The sequence below is a fragment of the Heterodontus francisci genome, chromosome 35 (genome assembly GCF_036365525.1).
Source record: "Heterodontus francisci isolate sHetFra1 chromosome 35, sHetFra1.hap1, whole genome shotgun sequence".
NCBI classification, from domain to species: Eukaryota; Metazoa; Chordata; class Chondrichthyes; order Heterodontiformes; family Heterodontidae; genus Heterodontus; species Heterodontus francisci.
In genome coordinates this window covers 32,183,751-32,210,903 of record NC_090405.1, presented here as the reverse complement: position 1 = coordinate 32,210,903, position 27,153 = coordinate 32,183,751, and the positions used below count along the sequence as shown (strand labels likewise).

Sequence of the window (27,153 nt, the reverse complement as noted above, 5' to 3'; positions counted from 1 at the left end):
GCAGTCAAGATTTATAATTGCATGCCAATCTTCACATTTTAATAGCTCCTTTAGAGCTGTATGAATTGCACTGCACGAGGGTGTGTAGTTTGGGGACGCTATGCTATTTGAGCAAATATACAGCAGCAAGCATAGAACTATATTCTGTTGTTCATCAGTGCAAGATTGGATTACATTCTGCATGCTGGAAATTTAAATATTGGATCATGAGCTATGCACATGTTTGGACTGAAAACATAATATGAGCATGCATCAATCTTTCAGATGGGATATTAAACCGAGGCCTTACCGACCCTCTCAAGCGGATGTAAAAGATTCCAAGGCATTATCTTGAAGAGGAGCAGGAGTGTCTGGACCAATATTTATCCCTCAACCAATATCACTAAAACAGATTGTCTGATCATCATATTGCTGTTTGTGGGCGTATAGCTGTAGTGTTTTCCTACATTACAGCAGTGACGCCACTTCAAAATCACTTCATTGGCTGGAAAGCACTTTGGGACATCCCGAGGTCTTGAAAGGTGCGATATATATGCACATTCTATTTTACTTCTTTCTTGGAACAGAAGTCACGGCTAAGGCCATTTAGATCATTCAACCTCAACTCTCTAAACTCTAATGAAATCTATCCAATTGTACTGAACTTAAAAGATAAACTTTGGAATAATTTGCCAGATAAGGTAGCACAGTATTCTGAATATTCATCACCTCTTAAGTAATGACTTTTGAAAATTGTCATCTGGCCAGGGTACTTCTTAGTAATATTCTGCTTTCACTTTATCTTTACCACTTCATACTTTAAGAGCACGATGAAGTCCCCTCTTAACCTTCTCTCTAAACTGTAAGGTTTAAAAAAATCTCTATGCATGCAAAATATGAAGTCTGAGTGAAAGGAAAACAATGTATCCAAAACTGAAAGATATCATTTCACTTCCCACATACACTTCACTTTTCATTTCAAGTATCATTTTAACAACTTTGGTTGATACCATTTTTTACTGTTCTTATCTGAACACTGTCCAGCTAGTTTTAATTCATAGCTGTCTGGAGATAAATGAAAACTACATGACAAAGGCAGCCCGTGCAGAACAAAGTTTTCCAGTGCATAAATTGGCGGCGGCCTTTAGAAAAACTGGGCTGAAGCTTTTTAAAAGATTTATCGGCTTACAAAAGGAAAAAAACTGTCCTAACTTTAACGCCTTTAATTTCTTTGATGAAGGGTCATGGCCCCTCTCTGTGCTTTTACCTACACGATTTTATGCAGCTTAAGCCTTAGATCTTGCTGCTGAGAAAAATAGAAGGTGCCCAGCTCACAAGAGTACTGTATCTGCACGAAAGTATAGCCTTGCAGGTCTGGTACAACAATGAGGTACTCGGGCGCAGACATTTTCAAGGTTTTACTCAGACTAATGACAAAGTGACCTCTGACTGAGTGACAGCATTCCCGTCTGAGTCAGAAAGGTTGGGTTTGGACCCCACTCCAGATAGTCCCAACGAGCACCAGCTCTGAATACTGAATTGACATCCAGTGGTGAAACTTGCATCAATGGGTGCTCCCTCCCACCCCCATTGTGTAGGGTGGATGGGCCTCTTTAGCCTTGGTTGCAGCCCACTTAGGAGAAAGTGCTCTGAAGATTAAGACCATAAGGAAGGCAATGGGAAAACCACCTCAGCTCTTCTTCCCTGGTAAGTGGCTCAAGAATTTCATGTGCGAAACTGGAGTTCTGCCTCTATGGGCAGGTCCTAATGGACACACATATAGAACCTGTAAAGGAACATACTTACTTTTCCCAAAATACTGTTTTTGCTCCATTCCAATGTTATAGTGCATATCATTGTGTGGATATAAACTGTCAAACATTTGTACACTGTGACTGTCACTCGTTTTGAATTTATCACAAAACACTCAAGATAGTTTGTGATGTGGTTTAATGAGGAAAATAGGACTAAAGTTAACATCTGTTACACATATATACTGATCAAACTTTTACTTTATCCACACTGGTTTGAATGAAAAGGATACCTGAAAACCTAAAATGGTATTGTTACATGTTTGCAAACTATTACTGTATAGACCTCTCTCTGATTGACAAAAAAAATGTGCGCATGCCAAATCCTCTCAGGAAAAATGAAACTAAACCAATTACACCAACCAACTTGATGAAATTACAACCAGGAGACCTATTTGGAACTTATTAACTAAAAAGTTGTATCTGCATATATAAGGCTATGTAACCAATAGTTCATCTGCTGAGTTTGAATTCTGACTATAGCTGGGCTGTTTTGAACAAAAACAAGTCTGTTCTTATATGTTCCATACTGCCAACATTCTAAGAATTTTTTGTATATAAAAGGGGAAATCTCAATGTATCTTTACTAAGTACAAATAGCAAAAGTTATGGTGAATTTCCAAAAATAATCAGCACATTAAATTGCAGTGCCTGCCAACAGATTTGGCAGTTATTAACAAAATATTCAAATTACTGGCATCTAACTTAAAGGGTCTTTTAAGCATTGTCTATAAAGTTCAAAATAAAATCAGTGTATGAAAGTATGTCTCATATGTTGTAACTGTGAATGTCCTTAAATGCACTAACACCACATCTTATTGAGATCTTCTGTAGCTTTGGAGGGAGGAGCTGTTATGCAAGCTGGAGAGCTATAGTCCCTCGACTTCTTCTCCACTTGATTCAAAAGGCTCTTGTAGCCGGATAGCTCTTGCTCCAGCCCGTTCTTAACCCCGAGCAGAGTCTGAAAGTCGGCCGTTTGCGCATCAATTTTCTTCTCCAGCGCCTTATTGTACTCCTTGATCCGGCTGATTTCCCGCTCCTTCTCCTGCAGGTGGCTCTTGTGCATCTCGTCCCGCAGCCGCAGGTCGGTCACGGTGTTGCGGTAGCACTCCGTCTCCTTCTTGATCTTCTGCAGGGGCACGCTGTTCTCCTCGAACTTCTGGCGGTAGCGCAGCAGCTCCTCCCGGTTGCGGCGGGCCATCTGCTCGTACTCCTGGCGCATGTTGCGCAGCGCCTGCTCCAGGTCCAGCGTGCTGCTCTCCACCTGGTCCAGGTTCTGCAGGTTGTCCAGCTTCTGCTGCCAGTAGATGCGCTCCTGGTCGCGCACCAGCTTGAGCTGGGCCAGCTGGGCCTCCAGCAGCTTGAACTGGCACTGGAGCTTCTCCAGGCCCGAGCCCGAGTCCTCGTACTTTTTCTTGAGGTCCTGGAAGTCGCGGTCAAACTCCCTCTTCATCTGGCACTCCTTCTCCAGCCGGGACTTCAGCTTGTCCTTCTCCAGCTTGAGGAGCACCAGCTCATTCTGGATCTCATCCACCCTGGCCTGGAAGTCCTGGTAGTCCTTCTGGTAGGCCTTCTCCACCGCATTGAACTCCTCCTTCTCCAGCTTCTTGAGCTCGGCCAGCAGCTCCTTGTTCTTCCGCTGCAGGTTGAGCACCGTGTTGTTGATGTACTTGGCGAAGCGCTCATTCAGCTCCTTGATCTGCTCCTTGCCCTCCTGCATGCCCTCTTGCAGGTCCCGCTCAGCCGCATCGCAGTTGGCCACCTCGGTCGGCCGCTCCTGGCAGGTGGAGGCCGACGCGGCCGAGCCCGGCGACGAGGTCCTGGAGCTGGAAAACATGCTCCTGTCTCTCGGTCCAAACTCACTGGCGAGAATCCGGCGGCCGTTAGCTCGGAGAACCGTTGGCCGGGGAACGGAACAGCTGCGCGCGCGGCGCCTCCGTCCGCCCGCGCCATTCAAACCCCGCGCCCGAGCCCGAGGCCCCCAGACCCAGCGCGGCCAACGGCAGCAGCGCGGGGAGCCGCAACATGGCCGCTCATTCCCCCTCCCCCATCATCCCATTTCCAAACACTCCATTCCCAGTCATCACCCCCTCCCCAAACACTCCATTCCCAGTCATCACCCCCTCCCCAAACACTCCATTCCCAGTCATCACCCCCTCCCCAAACACTCCATTCCCAGTCATCACCCCCTCCCCAAACACTCCATTCCCAGTCATCAACCCATTCCCAAACACCCCATACATACACACCTCCTCCCCAGCCATCACCCCATTCCCAGCCATCACCCTAGTAACAAACACACCCCACTCCCAGTCATCACCCCATTCCCAGCCATCACCCTAGTAACAAACACCCCACTCCCAGTCACCACCCCATTCCCAGTCATCGCCCCATTCTCAAACACACCCCATTCCCAGTGATCACCCCATTCCCAATCATCAACCCCTCCCCAGTCATCACCCCATTCCCAGTCATTATCCATTCCCAATCAGCACCCTATGCCCAAACCCCGCATTCCCAGTCAACACCCCATTCTCAATCATCACCCATTCCCAAACATCACCAATCATCCCCCAACCACCGAAACATCAACCCATTCCCAATCATCACCCCCTACCCAGTCATCATCCCATTCCCAAACACCCCATTCCCAGTCATCACCCCATTCCCAAACATCACCCCAATTCCAGTCATTACCCTATTCCCAATCATCAACCCATTCCCAGTCATCACCCATCACCCCATTCCCAATCATCACCAATTATCCCGCATTCCCAACCATCCCCATTCCCAATCAAAACAAATCAACCCCATTCCCAATCATCCCCCACACCCAATCATCACCAATCATCCACCATTTGCAATCATCACCAAAAATCCCCCATCCCCAATCATCAGCAATCACCCCCCAGTCTCAATCATCACCAATCAACACCCATTCCCAATCATCACCCATTATCCCCATTCCCAATCATCACCAATCATGCCCCCAGTCCCAATTATCACCCCATTTCCAATAATCACCCATTGCCAATCATCGCCAATCATTCCCCCATTCCCAATCATCCCCCATTCCCAATCAACAATCATCTCCCCATTCCCAATCATCTCCCCATTCCCAATCATCACCAATTATTCCCCCAATCCTACTCATCAATCATCCCCCATTCCCAATCAACAATCATCCCCCCATTCCCAATCATATCCCCATTCCCAATAATCACCCATTCCCAATCATCACCCATTATCCCCATTCCCAATCATCACCAATCATGCCCCCAGTCCCAATTATCACCCCATTTCCAATAATCACCCATTGCCAATCATCGCCAATCATTCCCCCATTCCCAATCATCCCCCATTCCCAATCAACAATCATCCCCCCATTCCCAATCATCTCCCCATTCCCAATCATCTCCCCATTCCCAATCATCTCCCCATTCCCAATCATCAATCATCCCCCATTCCCAATCAACAATCATCCCCCCATTCCCAATCATCCCCCCATTCCCAATCATCTCCCCATTCCCAATCATCTCCCCATTCCCAATCATTTCCCCATTCCCAATCATTTCCCCATTCCCAATCATCTCCCCATTCCCAATCATCACCAATTATTCCCCCAATCCTACTCATCAATCATCCCCCATTCCCAATCAAATCATCCCCCCATTCCCAATCATCTCCCCATTCCCAATAATCACCCATTGCCAATCATCACCAATCATTCCCCCAATCCTATTCATCAATCATCCCCCCCATTCCCAATCACCAATCATCCTCCATTCCCAATCATCAGCAAAAATCCCCATTCCGAATCATCACTAATCAACCCCATTCCCAAGAATCCCCAATCATCCCCATTCCCAATCATCACCAATCATCCCCCACTCCCAATCATCATCCCCATTCCCAATCATTCCCCCCAATTCCCAATGATCGCCAATCATCCCCCATTTCCAATCATCACTCAATTCCCAATCATAACCTCATTCCCAATCACCCCATTCCCAATCCTCCCCGATTCCCAATCATCACATTCCCAATCCTCCCCCCATTCCCAATCATCACAAATCATCCCCCATTCCCAATCACCAATCATCCCCCCAGTCCCAATCATCACCAACCATCCTCCATTCCCAATCAACCCATTCCCAATCATCCCCAGTCCCATTCATCACCAATCATTCCACCATTCCCAATTGTCATCAATCATCCCACATTCCCAATTATCCCCAGTCCCAATCATATATCATCCCTCCATTCCCAATCACCATCCCATTCCCAATCATCACCAATCATCCCCCATTCCCAATCACTAAACATCCCCCATTCCCAATCACATTCCCAATCATCACCATTCATACCCCATTCCCAATCATTCCACATTCACAATCATCACCATTCATCCCCAGTCCCAATCATTCCACCATTCCCAATCATCACCATTCATCCCACATTCCCAATCATCAACCCATTCCCAATCACCAATTATCCTCAGTCCCAATCATCAACAATCATTCCCCCATTCCCAATCACCAATCATCCCCAATTAACCCCATTCCCAATCAGCACCAATCATCAACCCATTCCCAATCATCACCAGTCATCCCCCCCAGTCCCAATCATCACCAATCAATCCCATTCCCAATCATCACACCATTCCAAAACATCACCAATCAACCCATTCCCAATCATCCACATTCCCAATCACCAATCATTCCCCATTCCCAATCACCAATCAATCCTCATTCACAATCATCACCCCATTCCCAATCATCACCAGTCAAGCCCCCAGTCCCAATCATCACCCCATTCCCAATTACATTCCCAATCATCAACCCATTCCCAATCATAACCAATTATCCCCAGTCCCAATCATCAGCAATCATTCCCCCATTCCCAATCTTCAGCAATCATCCCCCATTCCCAATCACCACCAGTCATCCCTCCAGTCTCAATCATCTATCATCCCCCATTGCCAATCACCAATTATCCCCATTCCCAATCATCACCAATCAACCCCCCATTCCTAATCATCACCAATCATCCTCCCCATTCCTAATCATCACCAATCATCCTCCCCATTCCCAACCATCCCCCATTCCCAATCATCCCCATTCCCAATCATAACCGATCAGCCCCCCATTCCCAATCATCACCAATCATACTCCCCATTCCCAAATATCTCCCCATTCCTAAATATCACCCAATTCCCAATCAGCAATCGCCCCCAATTCCCAATCATCAATCATCCCCCATTGCCAATCACCAATTATCCCCAGTCCCAATAATCACCAATCATTCCCCCATTCACAATCTTCAACCCATTCCCAATCACCAGTCATCGCCCTAGTACCAAACCTCACCAATCATTCCCCCATTGCCAATCATCCCCCCAGTCCCAATCACCAAACATCCTCCATTCCCAATCATCACCAATCATTCCCATCATCATCCCATTCGCAATCATCACATTCCCAATCATCACCCCATTCCCAATCCTCCCCCCATTCCCAATCACCCCCCAGTCCCAATCACCAATCATCCCCCATTCCCAAACATCACCAATCACCCCCATTGCAAATCGTCACCAATCATCCCTATTCCCAATCATCACCAATCATACTCCCCATTCCCAAATATCTCCCCATTCCCAATCTTCACCCCATTCCCATCATCACACATTCCCAATCAACCCATTCCCAATCACCAATCATCCTGCCCATTTCCAAATCACCCCATTCCCAATCATCAATCATCCCCCCCATTCCCAATCATCACAAATCATCCCCCACTCTCAATCATCACCCCATTCTCAATCATCACCAATCATCCAACCATTCCCACTCACATTCCCAATCATAAATCATCCCCATTCCCAATCTTCACCATTCATACCCCATTCCCAACCACCAATCATCCCTCATTCCCAATCACCAATTATCCCCAGTCCCAATCATCTCCAACCATTCCACCACTCCCAATTATCACCAATCATCCCACATTCCCAATCAACCCATTCCCAATCATCACCAATCATTCCCCCATTCCCAATCACCAATCATCCCATTCCCAATCATCAATCATCCCGCACTCCCAATCATCACCCCAATCATAATCATCCCCAATTAACCCCATTCCCAATCATTACCAATCATCCCCCAGTCCCAATCATCACCCATCATCCCCCATTCCCAATCATCCCACATTCCAAATCATCACCCCATTCCCAATTATCACCAATCATCTCCCATTCCCAATCATCCCTCCATTCCCAATCATCCCCAATCATCCTCTCACACGCATCGTCACCTTCCCCTCACGCTCATCGTCACCTTCCCCTCACGCTCATCGTCACCTTCCCCTCACGCTCATCGTCACCTTCCCCTCACGCTCATCGTCACCTTCCCCTCACGCTCATCGTCACCTTCCCCTCACGCTCATCGTCACCTTCCCCTCACGCTCATCGTCACCTTCCCCTCATGCTCATCGTCACCTTCCCCTCATGCTCATCGTCACCTTCCCCTCACGCCCGTCACCACTGTACCCATATACGACATCAACCTCCATCCCACACACCCACCACATTCCTCATCATATCCCTCTCCGCAAACTCACCATATTCCTCATGTTTTCCTCGCCAACTTTAAGGGCATTTAAGTGGTCATTGGATAGACATATGGATGAAAATGGAATAGTGTAGGTCAGATGGTTTCACAGGTCGGCGCAACATCGAGGGCCGAAGGGCCTGTACTGCGCTGTAATGTTCTAAAAAAAATACACACCCAATTCCATCATCTTCCTCTTCACAAACTTATCCAATTCCACATGTTCTTTCTCTCCATACACTTACCGAATTCCCTTCACAAACTTATCCAATTTTTCTAGTTCATCCTCTCCATAATTCTGCTGAATTCCTCACATTCTTCCTCTGCACATACTTATCCAATTCCATTAATATTTATACTCTCCGTGTACTTTTCCAATTCACTTTCCCGATCTTCCTCCTACTTCCTCTAGAAAACGTATCCACTTCCCTTTGTTCTTTCTTTCTACATAGTTATCTAAATCTTTATCTTAGATTTGGCAATATAATTGCTATCGTAAATTTAGCGCATTACTTTTCTTCACACTTATGCTTTTTTCCCCCCTTCTATACGGAATTCTTAGTCACACAGATGGAATGCTTTAGCACATGGAGACACAAGGATAGGGGGCTGGGGAGGGGGGTGGGAGCAAATTTCTGCAGAATCCTCCTGCTGATTTGCCATAATTGCAATCCTAGCCCGATTGCCACGTCTACTGTTTTTCTGGTTTCCATGACTCGTAGAGCTGCTAACGATCACTACCTGATACTCTGACATCAGTTGAGACGTTAGGGCGGCACAGTGGCGCAGTGGTTAGTACCGCAGCCTCACAGCTCCAGCGACCCGGGTTCCTTTCTGGGTACTGCCTGTGTGGAGTTTGCAAGTTCCCCCTGTGACCGCGTTGGTTTCTTCCTGGTGCTCCGGTTTCCTCACACATGCCAAAGACTTGCGGGTTGATAGGTAAATTGGCCATTGTAAAAATTGTCCCTTGTGTAGGTAGGTGGTAGGAGAATTGTGGGGATGTGGGAGGGAAAATGGGATTAATGTAGGATTAGTATAAATGGGTGGTTTATGGTCGGAGCAGACTCTTTGGGCCGAAGGGCCTGTTTTGGTGCTGTATCTCTCTGTGAGAGTGAATTAGATGAGTATCTGAACCCCAAAACTCTCAAGGAATTCTGGCATGGAATCAGCCAAGTCTTTATTGACCAATGGCTAGGCATAGAGCTGAGGGCCTCTCAGCCAATCCTTCCTACACATCTTGCTTGTTATAGGTGCCAAGGGAAAGCGGGCAGATGCCCAGAAACAATGGCAGACGTTTGCAACTCCTAAAAAAATCCCTCACGGCTTATTAGTCTGTTCGATAATCTGGTATAAAACCCACAGAGTTCAGAGGCATAGCAGACTAGGTCACCTCCTCAACAGAGGCCAGATTATTCCCTTTTACCTAACTTCAGGCAAATTACACTTCAACCTGCACAACCTATTCTGCCACCCCCACCAAATTAAACATTTCTTCCAAAACTTCACTATGCGTAAAAAACTCCACTGGGCTGGTGCCTACACTCCTCATAAATGTAGCTCCTCCATCTGTCAGAAGGTTTCTGAATTATTTTCATACATGGTTCTGCCACATGAGTAAGTCAGAATTGGTTTAAACAGTATGGTGCCAGACCCAAGCTTTTGATGACAGTGACATGCCAAAACAAAAGCCATAGTTCAGAAAGCAAACATAAGGAGCAAAGGTTGCTGAAGGATGAAACCTTCCACAATCTAACAGGATATTAACCAGGACATGATGCCTTTAGCATTGTTGGTTTGATATTTCAAATGGTATGAAAGAGATACAAAGCTTCGCTCACTAAGAACTTTAGCTAACTTCAAGGCAGGATGCCATAAACAGCTTTTGATAATTGTGATGCTCACAATTCCTGGAAAATTCTTTACATATTAAGTTTCTAGATGTAGGACTGTGTTGTTATGAATGCTGGACCTTTGTATTGTGATTATGTTTTAAAAACTGTGATCTTTAATGCAGTGTAAAATGGACATTCGGAGGAGACATATGACCTCATACAAATTCTGCCCAAGAGACAAGCCAAGGGTCTTGGTTACCATGAGAACAAGGAACCTAGATCAAAGACCTTTTTTGAAAGCAGTGTGCAAGGTTGTAACACCTAAAGGACATTGGGTTTCACTCTCCCAGACTCTCAGATCGTAAACAGGGAGCCGGGGCTCTAAAATGCAAATTCGAGTTGCAATTTTTAACACCTGGGAACAAAGGAAGGCATAGGTGGCTTTGCTATGGTTAGACTTATGATCGCTGAGAATTGCAAAAGACAAAGTACTGTTGACTTTTGATCTGAATAAATTCAAAAGGCTTTCCTAGGTCTGGAGGCTGAAAGGAAAGCCAGCAGAGCTGCACAGCCTGAAAAAGAAACAGCTGCTCTCGGATCACCAATACAGCAAGAGGCTAAGATTTGAATCCAGTTTGAAAGTCAAGGTTTGGGAGGAGAAATGACCAACGAGGTCACCAGAGATTGCTTTATTAACGGAAGTCCAGTCGAATGTGCTCGGAAGAAGTGAGCGAAGAGAACATTGGCTTTGAGAAGGACACTGGGAGATCCAACCCATTGCAGCTGGGAAGAGTTTGGGACTTTTAATGGCAAGGATACTTTTTCGATGAGAACACTGGGTAACATATAAATGTGGTGTGAGGTTTGAGTGTGTTAATGAGTTAATGGGAAATACTCCTCTCTGCAATTTAGTGTATTAGCTACCTACTAAGTACAGTTTAGTTAATGTTGATTTTTAGTTTAGTTATAGTAAAAGTCTTAAAAAATGAAATCTTGTGTAATTCTTTAATCGGTCTGGGGAGTCTTGTTTTAAAGTTAACAGTCTCTACTGAGGTTGTAACAGTGTGTGCAGCTCTGTGGTAGTCTAAGATTATTTTATTACTGTCTCTAGCTTTTTGAACCTGTTATTAAAAAGGATAAAGGAATTATCCTGCCAATACTGTGACTGCTTCCAATTCAAAAGGCGACAAATACATGGCAGCAAGACTTAGCTCATCGGGTAACAGAGGAAGAATGGTGAAAAATTTGGACACAAGCCCTCACAATTACCACCTCAGTGGCTCAATGGGTAGCAAGCACTCTTGCCTCTGAGTCAGAAGGCTCTGGGTTCAAGCCTCACTCCAAAGATTTGAGCACATAATGTAAACTGACACTCCAGTGCAGTACTTGAGGAGTGCTACACTGTCAGAGGTGCCACCTTTCGAATGAAGCATTAAACTAAAGGTCCCATCTGCCCTCTCAGCTGGATGTTAAAGATCCCATGATGCGATTCGAAGAAAATTCTACCTGGTGTCCTGGCCAATATTTATGCCTCAATCAACATCACTAAAACAGATTATCTGATCATTATCTTGTTGCGATTTGTAGGAGTTTGCTGTATGCAAATTGGTTGCCAAGTTTCTTACATTCCAACAATGACTACACTTTAAATAGTACTTCATTGGCTGTAAAGTGTTTTGGGACATCCTGAGGGTGTGTAAGGTGCTACAGAAATGCAAGCTTCTTCTCTCTCTCACCTACTGCAGAATGCAGTAGAATAAACTCAGGATGCTGTGTCCGCACACTTTGGTCCACAAATTCCACCCCTCATGGGGTGGACAAATTTGGGAGGGGTTCGGGCCAGAGGGGTACTCTCTGCTGCATATGTTCTGGTACGACCCCACATTCAGCCTTTCGAGCAACCACCCGGAAGATCACACAAAGTATGGCTGGATTCGCAAGCCCTGCAGATCCAAGACCATGCCCACCCTCTAAAGAGAAAAGTGCCCACCCAACATGGGCGGCACAGTGGCGCAGTGGTTAGCACTGCAGCCTCACAGCTCCAGGGACCCGGGTTCGATTCTGGGTACTGCCTGTGCGGAGTTTGCAAGATCTCCCTGTGACCGCGTGGGTTTTCGCCGGGAGTAACGCAGAGATCTGGGAAAGTAAGAGGGCTGGAGGGAGTTACAAAGATCGGGAGGGGTGAACAAAGGATTTGAACACAAGGATGAGAATTTTAAATCAAAGTGTTGGTGGATGGGTGAATGGGGCTTAATGCAGTCTATGATATGGGCACCAGAGTTTTGGATGAGCTGAAGTTTATGGAAGGTAGAAGATGAGAGGCTGACCAGGAGTGCATTGGAATAGTCGAGTCTAGTGGTAACAAAGGTATGACTGAGGGTTTCAACAGCAAATAAGCTAAAATGGGGGTGAAGACTGGCAATGCTACGGAGATGGAAGTAGGCAGTCTTTGTAATGGAGAGAATATGGGGTCAGAAGCTCAGGCTCAAATAGGATGTCGGGTTTGCAAACAGCGTGATTCAGCCTGAGGCAGTGATCAGGCAAAGAAAGGGAGTTTGTGATAGGAAATCTTGACAATAGCTTCAGTCTTCCCTGTATTTAATTGGAGGAAAGTGGGGCTCATACAGGACTGGGTATCAGACAAGCAGTTGAACAACATAGAGGCAGTTGAAGGGCCTACAGTGGTGCTGGTGAGGTATAGCAGATGCTGTCAGCGTGAAGTGGAACATGACGTCATACAGACACTGCACTTCGCTCCAAATCGCTCTCCCAATTTGACTACCCTGGGGAGATTGTTTGTTCCATGTAGGAACCGAAATCCGAGGGTTTGATTCACACAAAAGGTTGTGGGAAGGCAATGTGAGTGACGGCCTGAGTGGAAAGCAAGGGTTTGGGGGCAAAGTGTAGAGGACAAAGGGAATGGCAGGCAGGGTGTGAAAAACAGGACTGAAGGTGAGGGAGTGTAAGAGACACAGTAGAGTACAGGGGTGAATGGGTAGTTGAATCAAAGTTCCGATGCCAGTGTCACTCTCTCCACTACCTGTAACCTAACCCTTCACTGCAGCTTCGGTTCAGTTCCTGTCCCTACCCCAGACCTCCCACACGATCCTTGCAAGAACTACCACAATACCCATTACATCCCATCCCAAATGAAAGAACAAAAGGAGACAGAAACCAAAGGCAGCAGAGAGAAGGACAAAGGCGAGCGACAAACAGAACAGGATATCCGGAGTAACAAAAATAGGATAGGTCGCTCGGCCATTCATCCCATCGAGCCTGTTCTGCCATTCAATTTGCCTATACATGATCTGAATCTCTACCTGCCTTGGTTCTGTAATATCCTCAATACCCTTGCCTAAAAAAAAATCTCAGTTTTGAAATTTTCAATTGACCCCTTTCAGGCTCAACAGCTTTCTGTGGAGATAGTTCCAGATTTCCACTACCCTGTGTGCAGGAGTGTTTCCTCACATCACCCCTGGATGGCCTAGCTCTATATTTAAGGTTATGCTCCCTTATTCGGGACTCCCTCCACCAGAGGAAATAGTTTCTCTCTATCTACCTGATCAAATCCTTTGATCATCTTAAACACTTCAATCAGATCAACAACTACTTACATTTATATAGCACATTTAATGCAGTAATACATCCCATGTTATTAAAATCAGCCCTTAATCTTCGATACTCAAGAGGATAGAAGCCTAGTCTATGCAGCCTCTCCTTGTAGTTTAACCCTTTTAGTCCCAGTAACATTCTGGTGAATCTGTGCTGCACCCCTTCCAGAGCTAATGCATCCTTCCTGAGATGCAGTGCCTAGAACTGAACACAGCACTCTAAATAGGATCTAATTAGAGCTTTATATAATTATATCATAACTCCAACCTCCTATATTCCAGCCCCCTTGAGATAAAGGCCAACATTCCATTCTATGTCAGTCCACTAGCTCTTAGTGATATCTGTACTCGGACCACTAAGCCTCTCAGCTCCACCACAGTTGCTAGTGTCATGATCCTGTTGTTTTTTTTCCAGGAAATATGTGGTGTGCCTTTAAGGCTGTAAGAGATCAGTACTTCTTTAAGGCAGCCAGCTTCAGAAGTTACCCGAAGGTGCATCTTGGTTGCCCTGGATACAACCATTCAGAGAACGGGACATACAATGTTGCCATTTAACTTTGAAACCAGCTGCAAAAAAACTGGCTTTGCAAAGACAATTGCGACACAGACTGTTCTGACAGACAGCTGCGTACTAGCACCTTAAAAGAGATCTCTCAGTCAATTTAAACTGAAGGAAATGAATTTAGACTGTTTATTTTTACCTCTCAAAATTCTAAAAGTTAAGCGAGATTGATTCTTTTGAAAGTGGTTGCGAATTGTTGATCTGCTGTGGTCATCACTGGAAAGAAGAAGAGTTTGATGCTTCACATGTTGAACTGAATTACCGAATTCCTGTCATTGGATTCATTGGACCCTGGAAGATTGCGAGTGGACTCTGAATCAGAGGACTGTTCATCAGGAAGCGTAAATGTGCTAGGGCATTACTGTTATTTCTATTTTTAGATATCGGTTTATCTTAGCAGTGTTTAAGATATTTTGTTTTTCTAATAAACAGTTAATTTGTTGATATCTAAAGATACCTGGTTCGGTTCACTTCATTCGGGGGTTAATAGATTGTTCAATTCAGCTGTGGCTTTCTTTGATTTGGGAAAGCTTAAAGATATATGTTATATTTGGATTGGGGGCTTTGTCTTAAGTGGTCATGCCATAACACTAGTTTCTAACTATTTAGAAAGTATTCTAACCCATCTTTCCTAGGTCCAAAGCGGATGACCTCACACTTCCCTGAGAAGCTGAGGCCCCAGTACAGATCTCTAGGGGTTACCACTAGTTATATCCTACTAATTGGAGTACATACCCATTATCCAGACTCCCTGTCTCCTACCTCCTAACCAATTTCCTACCCATGTCAACAGAGAGTAGTGATTGATGGATGTTTTTCGACCTTGGTGTTCAGGGCACAATTTCAAAATTTGCAGATGATATGAAACTTGGAACAATTGTGAACTGTGAGGAGGATAGTGTAGAACTTCAAAAGGACATAGACAAGTTGGTGGAATGGGCGGACAAGCGGCAGATGAAGTTCACGCAGAGAAATGTGAAGTCATTCATTTTTGAGCGCATGGATGAACTGCAACAATTGTTTATCCCTGCCTGGCGCAAAAGTAAAACGGGAAAGGTAGCCAAACCATTGCTTACAAGGGAAATTGGAGATAGCATTAGATCCAAGGAAGAGGCATATAAATTTAACAGAAAAAACAACAGACCTGAGGATTGGGAGCAGTTTAGAATTCAGCAAAGGAGGACCAAAGGATTGATTAAGAAGGGGAAAATAGAGTAAGCTTGCAGGGAGCATAAAAGATTGGTGAAGACAAATGTAGGTCTCTTACAGTCAGAAACGGGGGAATTTATTATGGGGAACAAAGAAATGGCTGACCAACTAAATGCATACTTTGGTTCTGCCTTCACAAAGGAGGACACAAATATCATACCAGAAATGTTGGGGAACACAGGGCTTCGTGAGAGACAGGAACTGAAGGAAATCAGTATTAGTAGAGAAATGCTCCGGTTTCCTCCCACAGCCAAAGACTTGCAGGTTGATAGGTAAATTGGCCATTGTAAATTGCCCCAAGTGTAGGTAAGTGGTAGGAGAATTGAAGGAAGGTGAGGATGTGGTAGGAATTATGGGATTAATTAGAATTAGAATTAGAATATTACAGCGCAGTACAGGCCCTTCGGCCCTCGATGTTGCGCCGATCATCTGACCTACACTATTCCATTTACATCCATATGTCTATCCAATGACCACTTAAATGCCCTTAAAGATGTAGGATTAGTATAAATGGGTGGTTGATGGTCGGCACAGACTTGGTGGGTCGAAGGGCCTGTTTCAGTGTTGTATTTCTCTATGACTCTATGTTGGTAGGAGGAACACGGAGAGACAACATAACATAAAGGGTACAATTCTAAAGGGGATTCAAGAGCAGAGGGACCTGGGGTTATATGTGCATAAGTCATTGAAGGAGGCAGAACAGATTGAAACAGTGGTTAATAAAGCATACAGTATAGGGGCTGACCACCTCTAGGCGCTTACCCATTGTCTCTCGAGACAAGGAGGCCAAAGAAGATAGGGGCATAGAGTACAAGAGCAAGGATCCTATGTTAAACTTGTATAAGACACCAGTTCGGCCTCAGCTGGAGCGTCCAGTTCTGACCACCGCACTTTAGGAAAGATGTGAAGGCATTAGAGAGAGTGCAGAAAAGATTCATGAGAATGGTTCCAGGGATCAGGAACTTCAGTTATGAAGACAGATTGGAGAGGTTGGGACTATTTTCCTTGGAAAAGAGAAGGCTGAGAGGTGATTTGATAGAGGTATTCAAAATCATGAGGGGTCTGGACAGAGTAGATAGGAAAAAACCGTTCCCACTCGTGAAACAATTGAGATCGAGAGGGCAGATTTAAAGTGATTGGCAAAAGAAGCAATAGCGGCATGAGAAAAAACTTCTTCATGCAGCAAGTGGTTAAGGTCTGGAATGCACTGCCTGAAAGTGTGGTGCAGGCAGGTTCAATCGAAGCATTCAAAAGGGAATTAGACTGTTATCTGAAAAGGAAGAATTTGCAAGGTTACGGAGAGAAGTAAGGGAACGGCATTAGATGAATTGCTCCTTCGGAGAGCCAGTGCAGACATGATGGGCCGAATGGCCTACTTCGACACTGTAACGATTCTGTGATGTCAATAGGTTGCTTCCAATTCCAAGTGCATTATATTTGTAAACAGAGGCAAACACAACATGAAGATAAAAAGAGACACAAAGCAGCAACGCAAAGACAAGAAATAAAAGTAACAAAGGGTCATTATCCATCATTAGCAATGCCACAAGAGGGCCACTATAGTTTAGTTTAGAGATACAGCACTGAAACAGGCCCTTCGGCCCACCGAGTCTGTGCCGACCATCAACCACCCATTTATACTAATCCTACACTAATCCCATATTCCTATCACATCCCCACCTGTCCCTATATATTTCCCTACCACCTACCTATACTAGGGGCAATTTATAATGGCCAATTAACCTATCAACCTGCAAGTCTTTGGCATGTGGGAGGAAACCGGAGCACCCGGAGGAAACCCACGCAGACACAGGGAGAACTTGCAAACTCCGCACAGGCAGTACCCAGAATCGAACCCGGGTCCCTGGAGCTGTGAGGCTGCGGTGCTAACCACTGCGCCACTGTGCCGCCCAAAAAAAAAATCCTATATTATGTATAGGATGTACTTCCTGCAAGTGGAAATCTTACTTCCTGTCACACTTCACTATCCTCTGGCTTAGTGTCAACAATACCATGGGATATCACTAATAATATCATAAAAATGTGCTTGTGCATACATTTCCTTTCACAGCATCGCACTTGGACAAGTTGGTTCTAAGCAAATTCATGTAGATGATTGGCTTATATGAGCATTTCTTCCAACCATCTGTCTAAAAATAAGTAATTTGGAGAAAAAACTTCCACTCCTCACAGCAGACATACAGGAGTCAGTATATTCATAACCATGACTTCCAAAAAAAAAAAATCTTCGCAACCACACAGAAGAGAAAAAATAAACGGCAGATATCTCAACCTTGGTTCTGATTTGATGCCCAAAGGGCAATTAAAGACTGCACCTTTCACAACCTCAGGACATCCCAAAGTGCTTCACAGTCAATCAATTACTTTTGAAGTGTAGTCACTGTTGGAAAAGTAGAAACTAAGCTGACTGATTTTAACCTGGACCGCACCTCCAACTCATAAACGAATTAAACTAATTGTCCCAAGCTTTCACTATGACCTTAGACCTTGTGGATGTTAAGAGACACAGCTCCACTTAGCAGTAGAATACATTTCTATTACATGGTATAAAACTCCTATCATTCAACTTAATGTGAGCATCACATAAAAACAGTTTGAGTCTGGACTGAACATTACAGCCTTCCCCATACAAAGGAGACCTGCATTTCTGCGCTTCTTATTCCTCAGCCCACCCAGTTGCTATTATCAGTGCTTGCGTTCAATTGAAAGCAAGTGGTTTCATAAACACTACAGAGACTGGACACAACAGAATCACAGCACAGGCAAATATTAAGGCCTAGGGCAGCAGACAGGACGAGATGGAGGATACAGGTAGTCAAAGGATTGAGAGATTCTGCTAGTCCTGTATGTGACTGTGGCAGTTACAGAAGATGTGAAATAGATCTCTACTGATTACCTTTTTAGATACTTTCCACTGCTTTTCACCTGCTTCTCTTTCCCTAACTTTTTTGCTTTCCTCTGTCTTTCTCCTCAGTTGAGACGTGCTGGGTGATAATGTCATGCTGTAGCAGGGAAAGGAACAGAAAATGACAGTAGGCTGCACAGTGGGGAGAGGGAAAACGGGGCTCAGTGCTAATATAATGTAAAGCAGCTCCTTCCCTCCATATCATGGTAGCTACTAGCTACCCTTTTATCCTCCCACTACCCCCCATCCTACCACTCCCATCACGACAACTCGCTTCTCCTTTGAACTACCAGCTCAACCATTACATCCTCCACCCCTCACTTTACTGTCATTCACCTCACTATTAACTGTGCATCCCTCTCCCCCAATCCCTTCCATTCAATAGTGAATGGCGAGAGGTGACACTGCCATAACATTTTAGATGTCTTGCAAATAGTGTACACTGCCTGCAAGACCAAGTCTTACTTCGCGTTACTAAATCATTAAAATAGGAAATAGATGTGACAAATGGAAGTCTCAATAATTTATAGATGATGTATATAGACAATTTATCGATATGCAAACTGTATCTTTCATATTCCTAGTTATTTGTTTCGGAAAGTTTTGCTGGAATGCAGATTTCTACAATGGAATCGCACAATTAAAACTGGTCAAATTTGCAGTTTGAAGTGTTGGACCCCAAGGGTTATGTTGTGTTGAGGTGAGATGGGTTGGATTGGGGGTTAGGTTGGGTTGCATTGCGTAGAGGGTTTGTTTGGATTCAGTTATGTTGTATTGGGAGTTGAGGTTGGGTTGAGGATTCAGTTGGGGGTTAAGTTGTAGGGGTTGGAGGTTGAGCTGAGTTGGAAGCTGGGTTGAGTTGAGTTGGAGGTTGGGCTGGGTTGGATTGGAGGCTAGGGGTTGGGTATGGGTTGACAGGTTGGATTGGAGGTTGGGTTGGGCTGGGTTGTGTTAGATTGGATTGGAGGCTGGGGGTTGGAGGTTGGGTTGAGTTGGAAGCTGGGGGTTTGGGTTGTTGGAAGGTGAGGGTTTGGGCTGGGTTGAAGTGTTGGACTGGAGGTTGGGTTGAGAGTTGAGCTGAGTTGGAAGTGGGGCTGGGGGTTGGTTTGGGTTGTGTTGTGTTGGAAGCTGGGGGTTTGGGCTGGGTTGACGGGTTGGGTTGGAGGTTGGGTTGAGCTGAGTTGGAAGCTGGTTTGGACTGGGTTGTATTGAGTTGGAAGCTGAGGGTTTGGGTTGGGTTGAGTTGGAAGCTGGGGGCTATACTGGGTTGAGGGTTGTGTTGAGTTGGAAGCTGGGGGGTTATGCTGGGTTGAGGGTTGTGTTGAGTTGGAAGCTGTGGGTTATGCTGGGTGGAGTTGGAAGCTGGGGGGTTATGCTGGGTTGAGGGTTGTGTTGAGTTGGAAGCTGGGGGTTATGCTGGGTGGAGTTGGAAGCTGGGGGTTATGCTGGGTTGAGGGTTGTGTTGAGTTGGAAGCTGTGGGTTATGCTGGGTGGAGTTGGAAGCTGGGGGTTATGCTGGGTTGAGGGTTGTGTTGAGTTGGAAGCTGGGGATTATGCTGGGTTGAGGGTTGTGTTGAGTTGGAAGCTGGGGGTCTGGGGGTTATGCTGGTTTGGGGGTTGGGTTGAGTTGGAAGCTGGGGGTTATGCTGGTTTGGGGGTTGGGTTGAGTTGGAAGCTGGGGGTTATGCTGGGTTGGGGGTTATGCTGGGTTGGGGGTTGAGTTGGAAGTTGGGGGTTATGCTGGGTGGAGTTTGAAGCTGGGGGTTATGCTGGTTTGGGGGTTGGGTTGAGTTGGAAGCTGGGGGTTATGCTGGGTTGTGGGTTGGGTTGAGTTGAAAGCTGGGGGTTATGCTGGGTTGAGGGTTATACTGGGTTGAGTTGGAAGCTGAGGGTTATGCTGGGTTGAGTTGGAAGCTGGGGGTTGAGTTGGAAGCTGGGGGTTGGGGGTTGGGTTGAGTTGGAAGCTGGGGGTTGGGGGTTGGGTTGAGTTGGAAGCTGGGGGTCATGCTGGGTTGGGGGTTGGGGGTTGGGGGTTGGGTTGTTGAAAGCTGGGGGTTATGCTGGGTTGAGGGTTGTGTTGAGTTGGAGGCTGGGGGTTATGCTGGGTTGAGGGTTGTGTTGAGTTGGAAGCTGGGGGTTATGCTGGGTTGAGGGTTGTGTTGAGTTGGAAGCTGGGGGTTGTGTTGAGTTGGATGCTGGGGGTTGTGTTGAGTTGGATGCTGGGGGTTGTGTTGAGTTGGATGCTGGGGGTTATGCTGGGCAGAGTTGGAAGCTGGGGGTTATGCTGGGTTGGGGGTTATGCTGGGTTGGGGGTTATGCTGGGTTGAGTTGGAAGCTGGGGGTTATGCTGGGTTGAGGGTTGTGTTGAGTTGGAAGCTGGGGGTTATGCCGGGCTGAGGGTTGTGTTGAGTTGGAAGCTTGGGGTTGTGTTGAGTTGGATGCTGGGGGTTATGCTGGGCAGAGTTGGATGCTGGGGGTTATGCTGGGCAGAGTTGGAAGCTGGGGGTTATGCTGGGCAGAGTTGGAAGCTGGGGGTTATGCTGGGCAGAGTTGGAAGCTGGGGGTTATGCTGGGTTGAGGGTTGGAGGTTGAGCTGCGCTAACCCAATGCTCAGGCTCTCCGGCTGCTGCTGCTTACCTTGATTCTCTGCAGTAGGTCGCGCCCTCTTGCTTTGGCCGCTGCCAAGGTGTCGCTCGCCTCCTGCTGCTGCTCCCCTTCCTTCTCCGACTCGCATTCGGACTGTGAGATCCAGCCGCGATGCCCGAGGCCGAGTGTGAGCGTCAGGCCGAGCCCGAGCCCTAAGCTCAAGCCCAGGCCGAGGCGGCGACTCGCAGCTGGGAACCAGCCCGATGCCCAGCCGCTGCCGGCCCTGCTGACAAGCCGCAGCGGCGCTGGGTGCAAACAGCGAGCGGTGCAGGCGCTTCCCCGGACGGCCAGGGGCTTCCAGAAGATGCACAGGCAGCGGGACATGGTCCTGAAGCGGGAGGGAGGCTGCAGCCGGGTCAAGCTGCCCTCTCAGGGGAACTTCCAGGAGGCGAGTGCCTGGCTCCAGACCCAAGAACAAACCGAAACAAGTATTGCTGTGGCAGGAGGGGGTTCCCAACCCTCCAGGAATTGAAGACTCATCTCCTGGCCAGTGCTGTCAGCAAGAAAATATCCCCAAGAGAACAATTCGAGAGGCTTTCAATAAAATTGTACTTTGAAACACTTTTCTTTGAACACTTGTTTATTTGCAATAAAAATATCATCTGGTGGAGAAAAAGGGGTTTTTTTTGATTGCAAAGAATCATCCAATTGCATAATGCAGCGTTTCTACACTTTCCGATTGGTAAGGGAACGCTGGGAGCCACCAGGATGGGCGTGTTGGGCAACCCACGGCGGGAGGGTGAGTACAGATGGGTGTGTGAAGATGGCAGATCACGTCATGACACCTCCAGGAATTTGTCCAACTGTTGTGTTCGGAGTGGAACTAATTCACGCAGAGACTCTACTTAATCGGACGTGTTGGGGGGTATTTTATCCGGTGGGCGGGGGTATCGCCATCTGGGAAAAGCGACACAGAGATCCCCGTGTCCCCTCTTCTCTGGCCGAAGCTAGTACCAATCAGGATGGGCAGCGGCGGCCTTCCACAGGTTCAAGGACCCCTTTGCGGGAAGCCGCACCCCTGGAGAGCTGCCGGCCAATCAGAGGCCAGTGGTAGATGTTGGAGGAGCAACTACCGGAGGCTGAGGAGTTTCGCTGGACCCAGGCCACAACTGGGTCATGTTGGGCGGGGTCTAGCAGGCTGGGGGTCACGATGGAGAGGGGTGGGCAGCAAGGATGGGGGGCGGGGAGTGGCTCTCAGCGGGCCCACTTCTTCCTGTTGCCAGGTCCCTCGTTCAGGCACTAAGTGACTTTTTTTGAGGGACCTATTCCCCACCCAAGAGCCGGGAAGCAGCCCGCACAGCTTCCCATGCCTCAATAGGGCCACCTGCTGGCTAACTGCAGCTGTGGTAAGACTAGACCCTTAATTGGGGGGTTAATTGCCCTGTTAAGGGCCTGAATTGGCAGTGGGGTGGGATGGCCATTCACAGGCCTTCCCAACCCAGACTAAATTTTGGCAGAGGCGGGATGGTGGCAGGAACCTCCCACTACCACCATCCCACTCGATTTTCTGCTCACCACCCACCCCACCCCTTGTTTCAACTCCTTTATTCAATTTAACTGCCCAACAGAGAGGGCAGTCTTATAAAATGATCAGCTTTAATCATTTACTACACTCCTTCCCCACCCAAATAAATGATTATCTCAACACAATATGACTCAACCAACCTCAACAATAGTTTAAAAGGTTGGGTTGCATTTTTGTTTTCCCTGTAATCGCAACCAATACGTTAATGACCATTGCAACCAGAGTAAATTACAGATAAAAAATTCTTTTGCCTCAACTCCAGTATGTGTATAATGAAATATGTATATATATCTTGTGTTTTGTGTACTATTTGTATACATACAGTATCTAACTGCACTACTTCAAATATTTCAACATACCAGTTAGTTTAATGGCCTTTAATTCAACAACAAAATAAGAAAAGCAGAATACTTAACCTCTCTTTGAATGGGAACTAGGCTTACACTTTCAATTTCCCAGTTCCTCTTGACCTTCTTGCTTCTTCGTTCCTACATCCTCTCAATTAACCTATCTGGCTTCTTTCTCTCTCTGTCTGGATATCTTCTCCATTTCCATGAGTTTGACTCTGTTTTCTCAACATCTCTGACTGTGTCAAACCTGAACTTTGACTTTGACTACCAGCTCCAGTTGGGAATGTGACATTGACTGATTAGTCTTAATCAAAACTGCTAGCTCACTTTGCTCTAAGTGGATTCTGTGATACTGGCAAACTTTCAGTTTCTTTGTGACTTTCCCTTTCTTCCTGACTTCCACTTGTAACTGTAGGAGGAATTTGGACAATAGGAGGTTTATCAAGCTCTCCTTTTGTTGGATTCCCTTGTTCAAGAAAATGATCTACCTGACACTGACGGATCTCTCTTCAATCTTCACCAGATATGTGAATGCACCTAGTCTCTTTACAACAACCCCAAGCACATAATTCTCCTTACCACCTCAGTGGTTTTTCACCATGACTTTCTGACCAGCACTGAACTCTCTAAATTTCATGTCTGGTATATCATGGGTCATCTTCACTTTTGTCTTGCTTTTCTCTTACTTTGCTATTGAGGTCAGGCTTAAGCAAACTTAACCTTGTCCTAGGAGTGTATTTAAACATTAATTCATAAAGCAAGCAACCTGTTGTAGACTGGGGGGTGGGGGGGGGGGTTATTCTGTAAGGAAACAGAAAATTGTCGAGTTTGTGTTGAAGGGAAAAATGGGAATCAACGCCTAGCTTGTCACTTAGCAAAAACTTTTGCAAAGACCTATTTACAATCTTCACATTCCTTTCTGCAGCACTATTCAATGCTGGGTGATATAGTGGTACCAGACTATGATTTGACTCCATTCTTACTCAGAAATATTCCAAACTCTTCTGACGTAGACTATGAGCCGTTGACACCAACACCTCTGGCAACCCATAAAGTGTAAATCAACTCCCAAAACCTCAACAGTTTTGGCACTTGTGATATTGGGCATAAGCTCAACATTTATCCACTTGCTATAGTTATCTACCAAAACAAAGTACTCTTCCCCTTCCACTTTAAAATCAACATGTACTCATTCCCATGGTTTCCTTGCTTTTGACCATGGAATAAAAGAAACCTTGGGTGGATCATTTCTCATTCTGAAACACATTTCACAACATTTTATCAATTCCTCAATATCTCTGTCTAGCTTGGGATACCAAAAATAGGTTCTGGCTACTGCTTTCATACGAACTATCTCTTGATGCAGTTCCTCTAACAATCTCTCTCTAACTCTTGGTGGAATAATGATTCTTAAACCCCAAAGGAGACAGCCTTGATCCACACTCAGCTCATTTCTACGTGTACAATACTCCTGTGGTTTCTCATTATTACACTGTTTAGACTAGCCATTCATGACATAATTTAGCACTTTACTGAGCACCACGTCCCTGTGAGTTTCTTCACCAATTTCTCTGGCAGACACTGGCATGTCATTTGTGTATGTAAAGTAATTCACGAGTAGCTCAGTGGCTAAAAATGAATCAATCTTCTTTGAACCAATTATGATCGTAAGGGCTCGATGGTCAGTTAACAAAGTGAATTTCCTACCATACAAGTACTTGTGGAACTTTGTAACACCATATATGATGGCTAACCCCTCTTTCTCAACTTGTGAGTAATTTTGCTCTGACTTCGTTACTGTATGTGCAGCATATGCTACAGGCCTCTCCACAACATCTTCCATTATGTGAGATAACACCACATCTAACCCTTGTGATGAAGCATCACACGCTAAAACTAATTGATTCTTGGAATCATAGTGGGCCAAAACAGCATCATGAATCAGTACTTTCTTCACTTCTTCAAAAGCTTTCTGGCACTCAACAGACCACTCCTGAGCAATTCCGTTTTTAAGCAGTTCATACATTGGGGTGCATGTGTTAGCTAAGTCGGGGTGAACTTACAATAATACACAACAATTCCTATGAATGTTCTAAGTTCTTCCTTATTTTCTGGTCTCTTTGGTTTCATAATCCCTTCAACCTTATCCTGCCTTGGGTGGATACCTTCACCATCTATTTGGTGACCCAGGTATGTTACACTTGATGCAACACTTGTGCTTTTTGTTTTGATGCCATACTCCTGAAGTTGATGTAGGACTTGTTTCAACCTTACAATGTGCCTTACTGCAAATTAGAATGCACACTCCTTTTATCCCACTTAGTACCTGCTCCGTGGTGCTCTAGAACACTGCAGGAGCCGTAGGCACCCCAAATGGTAATCTTTCATACTGTACAGCCCTTTGTGTGTATGAATGGTAAGCAATTCCTTGCTCTTGTCAGTTAATTCTAATTGCAAGTGTGCATTTAATAGATTTATCTTCCGGTACGCCTTCCCATTGGCTAAATGAGGAAACAAATCTTCACTAGTAGGCAGTGGGTAAGTATCATTTTCAATCACCTCATTTACCATTTGCTTATAATCTCCACAAATCAAAACAGACCCGTCTACTTTTTGAACTACCACAATGAGTGCAGCCCATTCACTGCTCTTCTTCTTAATCGCCCTTGATCTTTCCAATCTACCTAACTCTTCACTTACTGCTTCTAACTGAGCATAAGGTACTGGCCTAGCCTTGCAAAATATCGGCTGTACGTTGTCCTTTATCTTGACTTCAGCCTTGTGATGCCTGATTTTATCATTTTGTCCTCCTGGTTCAAAAAACACTTTGTGCCCTCTTAACACATCCTCAATGTCAGATGTACTTTTACTGAACCCTACTGTAAATAACTCAGCCCAGTTTAACTGTATCTTCTTCAGCCAATTCCTTTGTTCCCTCCAACTACTACCAATGGCAAGTAATAGGATGCATCATCATATTCCACCCTAATACTAACTTGACCTACCATTAGGATACTGTTATTGGAAAAGTCAGCTTCACACCAGTTTAATGCAAGGGAAAGTGACTTATGGATTTCTTGTACTCTCCTTCCGAGATAACAGACACTGCTGCCGCTGTTATCCATGATGAAAGTAAGTTTTGAATCTTCTACTTTAATTTCTACTTTGGGTGCTGGAATTATATCTTCAGCCCTTTTTCTCTCAACTTCCATGTGCTTTATCTTTGCTCTCTGACGGAGTACTACTCTTGAATTCCCTGCTCAATAACATCAACTTCTGTCTCCATTCCTATCATATATGCATTCGAGGACTTCCAGGCTCCCGAACTAGCTTTTGATCGACCCCAACCAGGTGCTTGACTGCAAACTAACGCTTGGCCCCAACCTGGTGCTTGACCATGACATGGAACTTGGCCACAATCTGGAGCATTACTGTTTCCTCCACTCCTGCACGCCATCTGGATAATGACTGACTTTCCTCCAAGCCGAGCACTTTGACTAGAAATGGATACTTTGAGATGGTTTGTGGCTGCCGTGGCAATGGTAACATCTGAACTTCTGACTCTGAGACTGTGGACTTGGCTGACGTAGCCTGGATCCCGCTGAAAACTGGTGGACCTCACCTGCTGCTTTGGAAAAAGAACTCCCTTGCAATTTGCAACTATCTCTTTCTGCCATTTCAATGGCTGTGGCCTCGTCCTTGGCTTCCCTCCACGTCAGCTTGTTTTCTTTACTCAACGGCTTGGCCTGGATTTTAGCGTTCTTCAGAACTCCTATGAAATTCTGTCTAAGGTTTATCTGTAAGTTTGTACGTACCCACAATGGCGGGAGTTTCGTTAACTCAAGAATGTAATCTGCTATAGACCCAATTGGCAACTGTTTGCTTGGATGGAATGCAACTCTCAGTGCGATTTCAGTCTTAGTTATGCCATAATAGGAGTCCAGAATCGCACTTATTTTTGAGTATCTCATAGCACTGGGGGTCTGCCAGCCAACACTGGTTAGACACTACATCAAAGGCATCTGGCCCCATGATGATGAGGAAGACATTAACTTTATCCTCATCATCTATTTTGTTTGCTTCTATCCAAA

The 27,153-nt window shown here is 45.7% G+C and overlaps 2 protein-coding genes across 3 annotated transcripts in view; both read right to left on the bottom strand.

Annotated features, from left to right (window-relative positions):
• Nucleotides 1-21,690, bottom strand: part of lactb (lactamase, beta) — a 66,443-nt gene extending 44,753 nt beyond the window's left edge. Inside the window, exon 1 of one of the 2 annotated variants that reach the window (XM_068015251.1) lies at nt 21,179-21,690. In XM_068015251.1, coding sequence (XP_067871352.1) covers nt 21,179-21,511 — 333 coding nt within the window. In that variant the 5' untranslated portion in view covers nt 21,512-21,690. Of the gene's footprint in view, nt 1-8,411; nt 8,530-21,178 lie in introns of those variants that run through there. The other variant, XM_068015252.1, reaches the window with a different exon arrangement.
• LOC137350470 (vimentin-like) lies at nt 1,921-3,804 on the bottom strand. The gene has a single exon (XM_068015114.1). It carries the CDS (start codon nt 3,625-3,627, stop codon nt 2,593-2,595), a length of 1,035 nt encoding a protein of 344 aa, XP_067871215.1. The 5' UTR covers nt 3,628-3,804; the 3' UTR covers nt 1,921-2,592.
• Nucleotides 21,691-27,153: the final 5,463 nt, after the last annotated feature.

Coding starts and splice junctions, on each gene's coding strand:
- LOC137350470 (XM_068015114.1), bottom strand. CDS start 3,627: ATGTTTTCCAGCTCCAGGACCTCGTCGCCGGGCTCGGCCGCGTCGGCC.